Here is a 16,998-nt window from a genome sequence, read left to right on the forward strand (position 1 = left end):
ATGAATCATTTATATATGGCCCGAACAAACTCAATCAGACTTAGACCCGGACCCTGTTGGGTTTGAAAAATTAAAAACCAGATTGGAACTCAAAGTCAAATAAATTACTAATCTAACAATGAAAACTATCCTAAGCAAAGTTACTCTATTCTTATACTGAAGACATAATTCAAATTTATTACAAGAGTAAAGGCTATTATTAGGAGGGATAGAAACCATAACAAAAAAATAATTTGATAAGAAGTTAGATAAAGAAAAGGGTAATTAAGACCGAGATATCTTTTTCTTTTTTCTTTTTCGAAAAAGTGATACAAATATCTAGTTGATCCATAAATTCTCTTCAATTAGACATATTGTTAAGAGGGAGGAAAGAAAAAAGTTGATTAAATTTACTGTTTTAGCATTCTCTTTTTCTTATCATGCTATCACGCATATGAAGTGCATGATACATAAGGATGTCAACTAAAATGCTCTGAATTCTAATCTGAAACTTTGATAATTTACGAACAGTGGAATAGTAGAAGATTTAATCCAGTTAGCAAGTAAATGGTATGAAACAAATAAGTAAATAAATAAATAAACACATGCTATATGGATGCTTTGGGCTATGCTAATTGTACTCTGCAAAAAAAAAAAATTTAAAGATTTTGTTTGCTTTGGACTATGCTAATTTTACTCTACCAATTGAGAGGAGAATTGGATTGAATGATAAAGTACGAGGGATTGTAAATAGAAGGTATTGAGTTCAAAATCTTCCACTCACTCAATGTATGTATGTACACACACACTAGAGTCTAGATTGCTTGAAACAGAATCCGTTTGATTTGAAGTTTTGTTAAAAATAAAAATACAAAAACATTTTGTATACATGATATGTGTGAGGTAAAAAGATAATTTATAAATATTTCAAAAAAATTCTAAAAACTTTTTTAGGAAAACTCACAATCTACAATCCAAACATTAATGTAATGTGAAATGAAGATATATGGATGCTTTGCAATCTATTTTCTGCAAAGCAAATATTGCAATATGTCTATTTATAATGACAACTTAATCATGACTTTTTGTTGTTTGGGGGGGGGGGGGGGGGGGGGGGGGGGGGGGGGCTGTTTGTTGTGGGGGGGAATTGAAGTAGTACCATCTCCAGGCTTCTTTGAGCTTTTGGAAAGCCAGAAAGGATACTGTAGCATGGATTATTTTACACGCTTAACCATGCATTCAACTTATTGCTAACTGCCAATTTGAGGCCTAGTTATTCATCCTAATTTAAACAATTCTACAATCAGTATGACAGTCCTTGGAACCATGTGGAGGTTAATTGTTAATCAAATCTTGAACTCTATTTTAGGTTGCAAGTTGCAACTTGATTGGCTAATTAGCTCATCGAGTATGATATACTATTAATATCTGATTTTATTTTAGGGTTAATTACATTTACCTTCCTTGAGGTTTGACCAAATAACGAATCGATCTCTAAAATTTGACCAAATAACAAAAAGGTCCCTCAAATTGAAAGATGTATAACAGATATACCTCTGCCGTTAGTCTGTTGCCGTTGACTGTTAGGGTTAATTACATTTACCTCCCCTGAGATTTCACCAAATAACGAATCGATCCCTGAAATTTGATCAAATAACAGATTTCTCCCCCACACTAACTTCTGTCACTTATATGTAACGGATATAGCCAAAAGTTTGAATAACCCTTATTGATTTCCATCAAATTTTTAAGGGTTAATTACATCTACCTACCTTGTGGTTTGACCAAACTACTTTTAAATCCCTGTGGTGTGGTAATATTACAAGTACCTCCTTTTTAAGTAATCCTGTCAAAGACACTTAAATAGAAGTAGTAAAATGTCATATTTACCATCTTTGTAAAACTTGTAGTTAGAGAAAACTTACCGTTAAAAAATCGAAGGTGGTTTCAATAATAACCGACAATTGAGCGATGAAAGAAAATTTATAGAAGCAATGTAAAGGTTCACTCAATCCACCACAAAAATGAGACGGGCATGATTTTAAAAAATGAGACCATTACCAGATTCTCAAATATCCTTTTGACTATTGAATCAGCCATGACAAAGTGTTTTGTGTAGAAAAGCCTTCTGCTGGTTTGGTTTTACAATGGATTACTAATAAATAGAGTAAAATGCCAATAGAAAGCTGGTACTTCGTTTATATAATATAGGAAAAGTATAAGGAGCTGGTACATTATGGAAAGAAAAAATGCGTACTACATTTTCAACCCTCTTATTCGCTGGAAATTTTAATTTTACTTTATCTTTTAAATAAATTATTTTTTGAAAAAATGGGTACTTTGTTCATATAATTGGGAAAAGTCGTAAAGCACTGGTATTTTATGGGATAATGGGTATTACCCCATGTAACCCAAAATTTGTCACACTATTTCACCAAATTATAAAATACATGTATGGCAAATTTTGCGTTACAAGGTCTACCAGAATTTACTCTGATTTTATCTGTTGAATAAATTAATAATTTGTTGGATTCAAAATTTTATCTGTTAACCAAAATTTTTTTTCTGAAAACACAAAAATCGATAGGTCAAAAATTTGATGGAAATCAATAAGGGTTATTCAGACTTTTGGCTATTTCCGTTACATATAAGTGACAGAAGTTAGTATGGGAGAGGTAAATGTAATTAACTCATAAGACTAACGGGAGGGGTGTATCTGTTATACATCTTTCAATTTGAGGGACCTTTTTGTTATTTGATCAAATCTTAGGGATCAATTCGTTATTTGATCAAATCTCAGGGGAGGTAAATGTAATTAACCCTTTATTTTATTTGTACTTTCCCGGAAGACAGAGAATGCAAGTTTTGACCAACAGAGGATGGCTGGTTTACAGTTTACACCTTAATTAAACTCCATCCTAGTCTAGTAGTTCAGCTATTTCTTTGCCATTACAGGAAGAAACCATGGAGGGGTACTTGTTTTGGAGACTGATACTGCAGATTTTCTTCATTGCTTATCGAGGCCCAGTTGGTTATTCTCATGAAGTTCAAAAGGATCTCCAGTACAATCCCAAGAACCAGCCCCATAGGACAGCCTACCACTTCCAACCTCCTAAAAACTGGATGAATGGTATGTACTCTTAATCGTGATTGGTCCTGATAACGTTTTTCAAATCTATGTTAGTCTAATCTTGTTAATTCTGGTTTTTTCTTGTGCTTTTCTTTGTATGATTTTGTATTTGTTATGGCAAACATGGTGACTGGTCAAAAACGAACCTGCAGATCCAAATGGTAAAGATTTCAAAGTTCTTTTACTTTGTTCCTTCTTGCTGATCTCAAAAAGAAATAATCACATGAATTATCACTCAAGTGGTTTTTCGGATATTGAATCAGGTGAAACTGGCATATTTTGGTCTGACATTTGTCATTGTACATCACACAGGTCCGATGTACTACAAGGGAATTTACCATCTTTTCTACCAGTATAATCCTTATTCTGCAGTATGGGGTAATATATCTTGGGGACATTCTGTATCTTATAATCTGGTAGATTGGATTCATATAGAGCAAGCTATTAATCCAACTGAGCCTTATGACATCAATGGTTGCTGGTCTGGTTCTGCATCAATTCTTCCTGGGGGAAATCCTGTAATTCTTTACACTGGATCAGACTTCAGAAACCGTCAAGTTCAGAACATAGCAGTGCCCAAAAATCTATCTGACCCTTACCTTAGAGAATGGATAAAATCTGATCATAATCCTTTGATGACTCCAATGAATGGCATTGATCCACAATTCTTCAGAGACCCTACAACTGCCTGGGAAGGGCCAGACAAAATTTGGCGAGTTGTCGTTGGGAGCCAAATTAAAGGTCACGGGACAGCTCTTTTGTATCAGAGTAGAGATTTTGTGAAGTGGACTAGGAGTCATAGACCCCTTCATTTCTCAAATAAAACAGCAATGTGGGAGTGTCCTGATTTCTACCCTGTTAGTGTTGATGGCATAAATGGACTTGACACATCCGTGCAGGGTACAGGTACCAAACATGTGCTCAAGGCAAGTTTTAATGATCGTGACTACTACATAATAGGAACCTATGAACCAGAAACAGACACATTTAGTGTTAATCCTGATTTCATGGATAGCAATGTCAAACTGAGATACGATTATGGAATATTTTATGCTTCTAAAACTTTTTATGATAGCGCGAAGAGGAGGAGAATACTGTGGGGATGGGTATTGGAGGCGGATGGTGAACCAGATGATGTCAACAAAGGATGGTCTGGACTTCAAGTAATATAGCACAATACACTATTTTCTTCATGTTTGTCACGACTCAATTACTTGGTTGATTTGCATTTTTCTCGCATTGGTTTTTGCTTATCATTTTACTTTCTAGAAGGGTGTTACTCATGGTCGAGGCAAGTTGCTATTATGCCAATTCTTTACTTTACTAGTTTTTCTAAAGAAAGCATATTTCGTTCATTATGTAGGAACAAACAACAAATGGTTAGAGTCCTAGCTGCTCAAAAATCCATCAACTGATATGCTACATTTATTCTGCAGTCGCTCCCCAGAAGTATCTTTCTAGACAAAACTGGAAAGCAATTATCACAATGGCCTATTGAAGAGATAGAGACATTGCGCAGAAAAGAAGTAAATCTTCAGAATAAAGAGATAAAGGGAGGTACTATGTTTGAAATTACAGGTATCACAGCTTCACAGGTAAGATGTCATCCTGTTTGTTTCTTTTATGGGTTAATAGTTATTAGATGGAGTCTGCTGGAGACCTAATGAAAGATTTTCTACATAGGCTGACATAGAAGTCTCTTTTCACTTGCGAAATCTTGATGAAGCTGAATTGATGCATCCCGAATGGCTGGACCCTCAATTCCTTTGCAGTGAAAAGAATGCAGCAACAGGCGGAGTTATTGGGCCATTTGGTATTTTGGCCTTGGCTTCAAAAGATTTGACTGAACACACTGCTGTCTTCTTTCGGGTATTCAGAGGCCATGATAGTTATGTCGTGCTTATGTGCAGTGATCAAAACAGGTGTGCTTTTCAGCAATAATCAACTTCTTCAAGTCAAGTCAATGATAGTCGTCGTTCAAGTTTTGATATCATTTACAGGTCATCTTTGAGAGAGGAAGTTAACAAATCCGCTTTCGGGGCTTTTGTTGATGTCAATCCTGTAGAAAAGATTTCGTTGAGAAGCTTGGTACTTACTCATGGTCCTTCAGTTTACGTTGGCTATAATTGTTAAACTGAATTGACCAATAAATCGCTTATGCTATCAGGTTTTCTTACACTATTCTATCCCAGCAATCATGCCTGCATCTATAAACTTATGTTATTCTTTAGCTTCCAAGGCGAGATGAAATGGTTAATCTGCAATTGACAAACTGAAACATTCCATCATTTCCGTTCTCTTTGTAACAGTGTTACAGTCCAGACAATATTCTGACTAGATGTTTATGCTCTTTCCACCAAGAAAGACAAAGGGGAAGATTTTTCTGTTCTTAGAAATCAAAAATTTCGGTTTATACTTTACAGTAATGTTTCTCCCTTTTTCGGCAGATCGACCACTCAATCATCGAAAGTTTTGGAGGTGAAGGAAAGACCTGCATCACTGCTAGAGTCTACCCAAAGTTGGCTATTGGCAATGAATCACATGTTTATGTATTCAACAATGGGACAGAAAGTATTAGAATCTCCAATTTAAGTGCTTGGAGTATGAAAAGAGCTCAAATTTTTCCATTGCATAAAAGAAGAAAACCTGAAATTGATTAAGAAACATATTTCGTTGGAAATACACTTGATTGATTTGTTACTATCCAATTCAAGCTTCTTCGATCTTCCGTTGTTTTCTGTTCCTTACATATTTTTTTATTAATCTGCAACTGTTGAATTACTATTTTTTAGAGTTTTTGTTAAAAAATGTACTATAGGGATTTGATACATATGAGATAAAAAGATGATTAAAAAATGTGTTCATAAAAAAACGTAGATATTTAGTTTTAAGTTTCTCGGCCTTTACTTTATCCTTGATCTGATCTAGCTCAATCAAGCATGATCAAGCTTAAGTAATATAAAATTAGTATTTTATATAATTTTAAAATTAATATAAATTTAGTATTCTATATAATTTCAAACAAGAGATACGGTATATATTTCACGCCAATATACATAAAACTTTAAAATAGACATTCTCGATGAGATTTCAAACTTCATATATGAGGTTTGAACTCAAACTAGTCAACCAATTTAAATTGCTCGAATTCAAACTATTCGGGAAAATATCTAAATGTAACGGTGTAATAATTGTGATGGTATGTTTTGATGTAGTAATTCATGCCTATAAGATACCGTTAGAAAAACATCCAAATTTAAATTGTAAATACAGAATACCATACCTTCCATTACAATATGGATGATTGAGAACTAGATAATAGAGACACCCACATATTAACTTTCAGTGTTTATTATAAATAATGTCAATTGTAGTCTTGTTTATTGTATTTTATATTAACTAGTAATACTTCACGTGCTTTTGCGCATGATTTTATCATCCCAAAATGTAGTCTTGTTAGAGGCTAAATTTTTTTTTTATAATTTTGATTGTCAATTGCATAATATAATATTCCAGTATTTTTCATTTTCATTAACCAATTCTTTTGAATGCATTAGTTCATAAGCTTTCTCTTTTTTTTTTTTTTTTTTTTTTTGAGCCTTTAGAGAATTTATATCTTTTAACTCTAACAAACAAATGTCAATACAGTCATATTTTATCAAAGTCATTGTACACTTTTAATATCATTACACTTAAACCACAAAGGGTAAAATGTAACATCAATTTTAAAAAAGGAATAAGAGTAAATGAATTAGTTTATATTAGTTTTGTAATTCCAACTCAACTATCATATTATATGTTTATCTCAGTCCTTTCTTCCTTCTGTTCCTAACAAACTCACTTTCTTGCCGAAGTGTAAATCAGAACCATCAAACTATATAATCCTTAAAAGCAAGTAAGATTTGACAAAGATACAAAATGCTTTAACATAATCATTAATATTCCAAATAATATGGCAATATCAACACCTTAGCTTACATACCTTTTTTTTTTTCTTTTAAGACAAAGAAATTGTAATAGTAGAGTTAGAATAGGTTGATTAATTTATAGATTTTGACATAGTATCAATATTTGAAACAATATGCATAATATGTTGCTTGCTTTTTTTTTTTTTTTTTTTTTGAGGACTAAAGTGAACAGATTGTTATAGTAGACACTGTAGAGTAAATCTTAAGTCTTGCATAAATGTTTCCATGTTCTACCTTTATTATTTTCAAGTAATATGAGCTAAATTTGTAAGTGATTAAATAACATGGTTCAATACGAAATCAGATGCATGTTTCTTAATTTGAATAGATGTAAATTATCTTCATATTATTCTTTTTTTAGTGTTATTTTTGTTAATAATGAAATATAAATTATGCACCATATTTAATTGTTTCTCTGTTCATTTTTGTTAATTGAAATTTTATTAGGAGAGATATTTGCACATACTTTTTTCTTCATTTTTAATGCTGTTTTTACTTCACTTGTGTGTTATTTTATTTTTAGCTGACTCTATTAGAAAGAGTTAATTACACTTTACCCACCTGTACTTGGGGGTGAGTAGCATTTGCCCCCCTATACTAAAGAAATATACACTTTATCCCTCCATGTTAACATCTTGAGGGTTCTAAATCACATCATCAATTCTCATTCCAAAACTAACCCTAATTGAAATTTTTACAGATGGAGTACAATTTGTAATACTATGCCAATGGTCACATTGTTACCTGTTGCTCAATATTCTCTGCAAATTTGGCTATAAAAAAGCAAATTGAACTCTTGCACAATATTCCAAACTAAAAAAGCACTTTATTCAGCCACTATACCATTTGATAAACATCCAGAAACCCAACCAAAATATATAAACTAGAAAAGCAACTAGAAAGCAGAAGATGCATAAAGCCTCATGCTCATCTCATTGTTCATCACAATGCTTAATCAAGAAAGGAAATACTTTGAATTAAAGGGCCATCAATTATAATTTTACGAGAGGAATCATGATGGTGCAAGATATATAGGAGTATTAGTTTTGGAAGAATTTTAAATGCTTTTAACTTGTTGCTGATGACAATTAAGATTATTTAGTCTTTTTTTGTTTTCCTTTTTAAACGTCACATGAGGTTTTATTGTTTAGACGCTACTATTCTCACCTAATGGATATCTATACAAATAATATATATGGGCATTAATATCAGTTCACTAATTTTTTTTTTACGAAATTCTAAAATCTAATGTTAGTATGAAGTAATATGTATATATTCTGAGTTTAAGGGGGTAAAGTGTTACTTACCCCTAACTTCAGGAGCGTAAAAGTGTAAAACGTAATTGGCCCCATTAGAAAGCATACGCAAAGCATAAGTAAGGACTCCTGTGTCCTAAGAGTACTTTTTTTAAAATAAAGATAATGAAATTTATATATATTTATATATATATGTTATATATACACATACACATACACAAAGCGAAATTTGAGGTGGGTTGCAATGGTAGTCAAAGAGTTTTATATTCAACAACCATTATTATTTATCATAATTCAAATTTAATGTTTCATTTTTGTAAATGTTATCACAATTTAAATATAGTGAATATGATTAACGTAAAAAATAGGTAGTTTGGGTATAATGAAAAGGACAAACTCCAATTTGTATCTTAGAACTTGTATCACTTTCTTATTTTGTATCCTAAACTTTAAATTTGGACATTTTGCACTCTAAACTCTCAATTTTAGATACTTTATCTTCTAAATTCTCAAGTTTGTCCTATTTAAATCCAGTTAATAACATCTTTTGCAAAATTAATGGCATAAAGGATTCAATAAATTAATAATAATGTGCCGAAAGTAATCAAAAGGTGTCAAGGTATCATAACAAAAATAAAACAATGCATCATCATTATTTTGCACCATCTTTTATCTTATTAATTTTGCTAACAATATTAGTAATTGAAACCATATAAATAAAGAATAATATGCTAAAAATGTTCAAAAAAGCTAAGAGATCATAGTTGGAATAAACCAGTACCTTGTTATTAATTTTTATTTTCACTTATCTTGTTAATTTTGCAAATGTAATTATTGATTAGATTTAGATGGGACAAATTTAAGAGTCTAAGGTGCTAAGTGTCTCAAAATGAAGTTTATGATGTAAAGAAAGAGTGATACAAGGTTAGGGGTACAAAGTGAAGTTAATCCTAATGAAAACTAAGACAATTTTGTGGTTGCATCCAAAATATCAAGTCTCACGGTACTTTATGTATAAATAGATAATTTTTTTTTAATCAGGCGGCAACAACTAACCCAGTCTACTTCTAGTCCTACTCTAGCCTACACTAGGGGAGGAGAGGCCCAACAACAACTAGCCTAGTCTACTTCTAGTCCTTCTCTAGCCTACACTAGGGGAAGAGAGGCCCAACAGAGTTTAGAGAAATTGATGGAGACTGAACTACCATTGGACCAGCTAGACTAGTATACTTACTCTCAGGGGTACTATCCAGCCAAGTTGAGCTCGAGTAGCACCATACTCGAGCTCGAACTTGATTAGAATCAGTGCTACTCGAGCTCGAACGAGTAAATAAATTTGGACTCGAGCTTGACTCGATAAAATAAAATTAAACTCGAGCTCGACTTGTTTGAGCTCGAGTAAGCTTGAGTAAATATTAAGCCCGATCTACTCGAGCTTGAGCTCGAGTTTTGAACTAAACCTATAAATTTTTTCTCAAAATATATAATATAAATATAATATGAAAACTCGATTAAGCTCGTCAAGTACTCGAGTATTTATTTTTGGAGCTCGAACTCGACTCGTTGAATGTAACGAGTAGCTCGAGCTCGAGCCAAGCTTTTGACCAAGCCGCTCGCAAGCTACTCGTGAGTGAAGTGACTTGATTGCACCCCTACTTACTCTAGCCTATATTAGGGAAGGAAAGGTTCAACGGAGTTTAGAAAAATCGATGGGAACTGAATCACCATCGGACTAGACGGATGCATAGTGCATTCATATAAATTTAGAAGAAACCACATATAGTGACACATTAATAGTAGGCAAGGTTTGAACCTTTGATCTCCCATTCCACCAAAAATTAAAATCTTTGGTAGTGGCCAACAGTCCAAAGGGTGGTTGGTTATGTATAGATAGATAGATAGATTGGTATTTTACTTCGGTTAGGAAGCTAGAGATTGGAAACTCTATATTAATTATGTTAATTGGTGTCTTACTTTAGTTACATAGAAGTCTCATTTCACTTGCCAAATCTCGATGAAGCGGAGTTGATGTATCGCAAATGGCTGGATCGTCAATTTCTTTGCACTGAAAAGAATGCAGCAACTGGAGGAGTTATTAGGCCATTTGGTATGTTGGCCTTGGCTTCAAAACAGTTGACTGAACACACTGCCGTCTTCTGTTGCGTACTCAGAGCCCGGAGGCCATGATAACTTCGTCGTGCTCCTGTGCAGTGATCAAAGCAGGTGTGTCTTTCAGCATTAATCAACTCCTTCAAGTCATGTCAGTGATAGTCAAAGTCCAAGTTATCTTTGAGAAAGGAGGTTGACAAATCTGCTTTTGGGGTTTTGGACTTTCTGTAGAGAAGATTTCACTGAAAAGCTCGGCACTTACTCATGGTCCATCATCTTACTTTGGCTATGTATCTGAATTAACCGGTAAATCGCTATTTCTTTTACGGAAAAAAAAATTGCTATTTCTTCCAGGTTTTGTGACGCTATTGCATCCCAGAATCTTGCCTGCATCCATAAACTGGACATTTTCCCTTTGGCTTCCAAGGCGATATGAGATATTTTATCTGCAATTGACAAACTGGACATTCATGATATTATTCAGGTTTTCTTATATTTTTTGTGCTCTTTCCACCAGGAAGGAAAACTGAAAAAAATGTCTAAGTTCTTGTAAGTTTGATTTCTCAGTTTAAAGTAATATTTCTCCCTCTTTTTGGCAGATTGCCCATTAAATCATGGAAAGTTTTGGAGGTGAATGAAAGGCCTGCATCGCTGCTCGAGTCTACCCAAATTTGGCTATTGGCAATGAATCACGTGTTTATGTAGTCAACAATGGAACAGAAAAGTGTTGAGACTCTCCAATTTAAGTGCTTGGAGTATGAAGAGAGCTAAAATTTTTCCATTGCATTAAAGAAGAAAACCTGAAATTGATTAAGAAACATATACCACATGAAATATACTTCATTGATTTGTAGATATTGAATCCAAGCTTGTTGGGTTTTTCATTGTTTTCTGTTTCCTTGATTTTTTTTTTTTTATATCTATTTCTTTTTGTATGATTACCATTACCTCAGCTTCAAGACTTCAAAAAAAAAAGTGGTCTAGCTACAGTAGTTGGCCTTGAACTCAAACGATAATACGAGATTTAAAATAAGATTAATTTTTTATATATTGACAGTGTATACATTGTTATGTTCGAATAAATGTCACATATGTCGAATTTGAATTTCAAAACTAAATTTTACTTATGTGGCATTTATGTAATCGTGATAGTGTATACAAAATTTACTTCCTAAAATATATATTGCAAAAAGTTTAATAAGGGGAAGGAAACTCGAGTATGGCTGCCTTTGAGCAGTGTTATACATCCCCTTTGGATAAGGACTCCAGTTACTCTCCTACTGTGCATAAGTTTAATGTGCTGGATAGCCCTGTGTAATAGGAAAACAAAGGCATCATAACCTCAAATTATTATCTTTTCCATGAGCAGTAAATGACAATTAAGAGAGTTGTAAAACTCCAGTTACAAAATGCAGTATCGAATAATAACACAGACAAAAGTTTGTCACAAGTCTTACTGGCTTAGTCCAGATCTGATTGTTGTGCATGGGAAATGAAGTTGAACGGGCATATCCAGCCAGTTTTACTACTACTTAACTGATATATATATCAACGGTTGGAAAGTATGCAGATCCTTCTGAACGCTTAACCAATTGGCATAGTTTTAGCTAGCTAGCTAGCTTCCAATTTAAGTTATAGTCATGGGAGCTGATGAGGAAATTCTTATGCCCATATGGAGTTTAAATTTTATCAGATTTGTCATTACATGTATTTTTGAATTCGGTTTCAATTTTACAAGCTGCAAGCTGACTGTTTGGTAGAATACGATGCTATGTACCTATTTTGGCGTGACGCATAGGGGATAACTTCTTTACAGATTAAACAGAGAGTACAAGCCTCTAAAACTCCATCCTTTTCCAGCAGTTTCGCCCCTTCTCAGTTCATCATCTGAAGAAAACATGGAGGGATCTTTGATCTGGATTCTCGTTGTACACATTTTGGTAATTGCCTATCAAGGTGAAGTCGGTGCCTCTGATCGAATTCAGAAGAATTTCCAATACAATCCCAAGCAGCCGCACAGAACAGCCTACCACTTCCAACCTTCTAAAAACTGGATGAATGGTGCCATGTCTTTCCATTTTCACGAATGCTATATTCTACTACTGTTTTTTTTCAAATTTATGTGTACCATTTTGGTTTCTTCTTGTGCTAATGTATACAAATTTGCTTGTGCCATTTTGCATGCGTCATGGCGAAAATGGTGATCGTGCCACAATTTGAACATGTAGATCCAAATGGTAAGATTTCTAGGTTCATCTTTTACCTCGACTTGCTAAGAGCTTCATTTCCACGACTTGGGAGAACCTTTCAATTAGTGAAACTAAGATATATGCATATGGCACAGGTCCAATGTACTACAAGGGAATTTACCATCTCTTCTACCAGTACAATCCTTATGCTGCAGTGTGGGGTAATATTACCTGGGGGCATGCTGTATCACATAATCTGATTGATTGGATCGATCTTGAGCATGCTATTGAGCCAACTGAGCCTTATGACATCAACGGTTGCTGGTCTGGCTCTGCAACAATCCTTCCAGGAGGAAATCCTGTAATTCTGTACACTGGAGCTGACTTTAAAAACCGTCAAGTTCAAAACCTGGCTGAGCCCAAGAATCCAAGTGACCCGTATCTGAAAGAGTGGATAAAAGCAAAAAATAATCCTTTGATGACTCCAATTAATGGGATTGATCCACAATTTTTCAGAGATCCAACGACAGCCTGGCAGGGGCCGGATAAAAGATGGCGAGTGGTTGTTGGGAGCCAAATTGATGGTCATGGGACAGCACTTCTATATCGCAGCAAAGATTTTGTAACGTGGACTAAGAGCGAAAAACCCCTGCATTTTTCAAATAAAACAAAAATGTGGGAGTGCCCTGATTTCTATCCTGTGATTGTTAGTCGCAGAAATGGACTTGACACTTCTGTGCATTCGAAGAATAGTAAGCATGTTTTGAAAGCAAGTTTTAATGATCAGGACTACTACATTATTGGAACCTACAATCCAGAAACTGACAAATTTATCCCCGATGTCGACTTCATGGAGAGCTATTTGAAACTGAGGTATGATTATGGGATATTCTATGCATCTAAGACATTTTATGATAGTGCCAAGAGAAGAAGAATATTATGGGGATGGGTAACTGAGGGGGATGATAAATTAGACGACATCAAGAAAGGATGGTCAGGACTTCAGGTAATTTGGCACATTACTGTTTTACATTTTGCAATCTGACTTTTCTGTCTCCTAGTCCTAGCCCAATCCATTTACCAGTTTTCTTGCAATGGAATTGGAGATTTTCATTTCGAAACAATATCTTCCTTCTCAATATCTGCTTTGCACAGATCTGTCATTATGCTCTACTGAAAAGCACTTAGCAAAGACATTCTGTTTATTTTGCAGTCAATTCCTAGAAGTATCGTGCTAGACAAAAATGGCAAGCAATTAACACAGTGGCCAATCAAAGAAATTGAGAGATTGCGCCGAAAAGAGGTTAACCTTCAGAATAAGGGGATCAAGGGAGGAACGGCTTTCGAAATCACAGGCATCACAGCTTCACAGGTAAAACATGCCCAAGCTAGTACTTCTTATTCTTTACCCATTTGTTGTTTGGTCAGGGGATCAGTGTAAAATTTCCTTCATATATAGGCTGATGTAGAAGTCTCATTCCACCTGCCAAATCTTCATGATGCTGAGTTGATACATCCGGAAAAAGTTGATCCCAAAATTCTTTGCAGCGAGAAGAATGCCTCCACAAAAGGAGTTATCGGGCCATTTGGCTTGATGGTCTTGGCTTCGAAAAACTTGACTGAACGAACTGCTGTTTTCTTTCGGGTATTCAAAAGCCATGATGATAAATACGCTGTGCTCATGTGCAGCCATCAAACCAGGTAAGCCTTCTCAATCCACTCTGCTTCAACAGTATAACTTACATAATAAAAAAATATATCTACTTAATCTGTAAGCTTTGGTGGTATTTTACAGGTCTTCTTTGCGAAAAGTGGTTAACAAATCCAGCTTCGGGGCTTTTGTTGATGTAGACCCCAAAGAAAACATTTCACTGAGAAGCTTGGTAAGTTGCTACTCCATCAATTAACATTACCTCTCAAATGTCAAGTGAATTAGCGTACTATGACTAATGATTCTCTGTTACAACTACATTACGTTCAAGTTAGACTTGCTCTGATAACTATCACGTATGATCATCACTATCTGATTAGATTAGAGATTCTTCTTCTTTTTTACAGAAAAAGTTTGTTAATTGATAATGCATTCTTGATGTTTGCAGATTGACCATTCAATTGTTGAAAGTTTTGGAGGTGGTGGAAAGACTTGCATTACTTCTAGGGTTTATCCAGAGTTAGCTGTTGGTCAAGAAGCCCACCTTTATGTCTTTAACTATGGGACAAAAAGCGTTACTATCTCAAATTTACATGGTTGGAGCATGGGAAGAGCTAAAATTTTTCCAGCACATGGAAAAAAAATGTTCCCTACTCCAAATTAGTTGTCATAAAGTTTATCCATGGTATCGGTTTTTATTTGCTGGGAATCAAACTTAGGTTTCTCTCTCTTCTTTGTGTCAGTAATTCGCATTAGTTTGCTTTGCTTTTCAATTATGTACCAGTTATCCAGAAGCAAATCAAGTCAACCAAAACTTTCAGTAAATGATATTGGGCTTTGAATCCAACTATTGTTTCATATTGTTTCTTCCTCTTCTTTCTTCATCTAAGGTCGTTGTCATTTCTTACAGATTGGATTTTATTTTTATCTTTATTTTTTTGACTTTGAGTTTGACTTCTTATCTTCTACAAATGTATTGATACATATTCCTATTAACACATGGTAACATTTTTCCCCAATAGCAGTATGGGATTGTCAAGAAATTTCAGAGAATTCCACAAATTGTCTCAGACGTCAAGGCAAACATCACAAACCAGATGATCATTCATCAGCCTAAATCAACTCTCTGTATAAGATGATGATGGAAGCAATGAGACAGCCTTAGGAATCTTTTGAATTTAAAAATTGTTGATTGTTTTTTATTTGGAACTCCAATGTTGACTTTCTGATTTTAGGCCTAATGGAATTCTTTCCACAAAGTATAAACTTGGTAGTTACTGAGAAAGGCTTATAAATGCTTACCATGTCCCTCGCAAAAATACAAGACCAGAAGCGCTGAAATTAGATATACCTACTCAAGTTGAAGTTGAAGCTTGAAAATGAGGGAGGCCAACAATAGCTCTGTGGTGGTGGTTGACTTTTGGGGTAATGGTTTTGGCATGAGGGTGAGGATAGCTTTGGAAGAAAAAGGGATCAAATATGAATACAGGGAAGAAGATCTTACAAATCCTCAACGAAGCCAACTATTTGGACATGAACCCAGTGAGAAAATCAGTGCCTATCCTGATTCATCGAGGACAACCGGTTTGTGATTCTGCAGCAATACTTGAATATATTGATGAAACATGGAAAGATGGTTTCCCTTCATTGCTTCCACGTGATCCTTATGACAGAGCCATTGCAAGATTCTGGACTGATTTTGTTGACAATAAGGTTAGACTGCTGTGCTTTTCTAATGCATTTTTTTTTTTTAATAAAAAAGAAACTAATTCAGCTATTCTTGATAGGATACTTGTTAATTGAAATTGGAACAATATCGAAGCATTTATGTGTTTTCATCCAGTAAAGTGATGTTGACCTTTTTGGTGCTCAGTTTTCGTTTATTTCTGGTTCTTTGTAACGGATCGAGTAGTCGATCATAGCATCAATTCTTTTTTCTTTTTTTAGATAAGTTTATTGAGTTTTCCATTGATACTCAAGAAGCTGTACACAAGTGAAGGGGCATACCCTTGAGCAACTTCAGATATCATCAAATCTTGCTACCTAGTAGAATGTGTTGGGCTTGAGAGTTGAGCCCTGCTACTCCTCCCATCAAGAGGGGAAAAAAAGAAGAATATATGTTTTCCATGTTTAAAGTTTTTTGTTTTTGGGTAGGTTTTTAGCACACAAGCTGTGTTCTTGAGGAGCAAAGGTGATCGAGCAAAAGAAGAAAGGAAGAACGAACTGATTGGAGAGTTGAAGCAACTGGAGGCAGCGCTAGGAGATGAACAATACTTCGGAGGTGCAAATTTCGGATACCTGGATGTTGTCCTCATTCCCTTCTCAAGCATGTTTTATGGATATGAGAGTCATGGCAACTTCAAACTGGAGGAGGAGTGCCCAAAATTATCAGATTGGGTCAAAAGATGTTTAGCAAGGGATAGTGTTCGAAAAGTTCTTCCTGATTCTGTGGAGATGTACGAGTTACATAAAAAATTCTATGGAATTGAGTAGATTGGCATCTCTAACACATGTTGAAGGAGTGAGTCCAGATTTGATTGGGGGTTTTTGCTGCTTTTATCATTGAAGTTCAGAACACTTTCTGAATCTGGTTCCATTTTTCAAGAAATTGTTGAACTTGCTACATATGTTTCAGTTTTCACAGGTGGTTCTCTTAATAAACCAAAAAGGAAAAAGGAGAAGTGTCTATTTATAAATATTCTTCCGTGTTTGGTTT

General features: G+C 34.6%; 2 protein-coding genes and 1 pseudogene across 4 annotated transcripts; all 3 read left to right on the top strand.

The window, feature by feature from the left end:
• The first annotated feature begins 2,864 nt into the window (after positions 1–2,864).
• LOC113702893 (beta-fructofuranosidase, insoluble isoenzyme CWINV1) lies at positions 2,865–5,834 on the top strand. Of its 2 annotated transcripts, XM_027224053.2 has the most exons (7): positions 2,865–3,109; positions 3,262–3,270; positions 3,422–4,272; positions 4,546–4,704; positions 4,793–5,031; positions 5,110–5,197; positions 5,557–5,834. In XM_027224053.2, exons 1-7 carry the CDS (start codon positions 2,944–2,946, stop codon positions 5,767–5,769), a joined length of 1,725 nt encoding a protein of 574 aa, XP_027079854.1. In that variant the 5' UTR covers positions 2,865–2,943; the 3' UTR covers positions 5,770–5,834. The 2 variants fall into 2 exon arrangements, with proteins under 2 accessions (XP_027079854.1, XP_071918288.1); XM_072062187.1 differs by lacking the exon at positions 3,262–3,270.
• A 6,421-nt stretch (positions 5,835–12,255) lies between these two features.
• On the top strand, positions 12,256–15,140 carry LOC113703453 (beta-fructofuranosidase, insoluble isoenzyme CWINV1-like). 2 transcript variants are annotated; one of them, XM_027224821.2, is made up of 7 exons: positions 12,256–12,503; positions 12,671–12,679; positions 12,787–13,637; positions 13,845–14,003; positions 14,091–14,332; positions 14,427–14,514; positions 14,731–15,140. In XM_027224821.2, the coding sequence occupies exons 1-7, from the start codon at positions 12,341–12,343 to the stop codon at positions 14,944–14,946; spliced, it is 1,728 nt and encodes a 575-aa protein (XP_027080622.1). In that variant the 5' UTR covers positions 12,256–12,340; the 3' UTR covers positions 14,947–15,140. The 2 variants fall into 2 exon arrangements, with proteins under 2 accessions (XP_027080622.1, XP_071916685.1); XM_072060584.1 differs by lacking the exon at positions 12,256–12,503 and having other exon boundaries at positions 12,585–12,679.
• Positions 15,141–15,206: 66 nt separating this feature from the next.
• On the top strand, positions 15,207–16,980 carry LOC113702721 (probable glutathione S-transferase parC; annotated as a pseudogene).
• The last annotated feature ends 18 nt before the right edge of the window (positions 16,981–16,998 follow it).

The sequence above is a fragment of the Coffea arabica genome, chromosome 8e (assembly GCF_036785885.1).
Source record: "Coffea arabica cultivar ET-39 chromosome 8e, Coffea Arabica ET-39 HiFi, whole genome shotgun sequence".
Lineage (NCBI taxonomy): Eukaryota > Viridiplantae > Streptophyta > Magnoliopsida > Gentianales > Rubiaceae > Coffea > Coffea arabica.

Bases quoted from the DNA above. Each gene is read 5' to 3' on its own strand.
- LOC113702893 (XM_027224053.2), top strand. From the start codon at position 2,944: ATGGAGGGGTACTTGTTTTGGAGACTGATACTGCAGATTTTCTTCATT. The intron at 4,705-4,792 runs GTAAGATGTCAT...TTTTCTACATAG, and splicing joins CAGGTATCACAGCTTCACAG to GCTGACATAGAAGTCTCTTT. The intron at 5,198-5,556 runs GTACTTACTCAT...CTTTTTCGGCAG, and splicing joins AGATTTCGTTGAGAAGCTTG to ATCGACCACTCAATCATCGA.
- LOC113703453 (XM_027224821.2), top strand. From the start codon at position 12,341: ATGGAGGGATCTTTGATCTGGATTCTCGTTGTACACATTTTGGTAATT. The intron at 13,638-13,844 runs GTAATTTGGCAC...TTTATTTTGCAG, and splicing joins AAGGATGGTCAGGACTTCAG to TCAATTCCTAGAAGTATCGT. The intron at 14,004-14,090 runs GTAAAACATGCC...CTTCATATATAG, and splicing joins CAGGCATCACAGCTTCACAG to GCTGATGTAGAAGTCTCATT.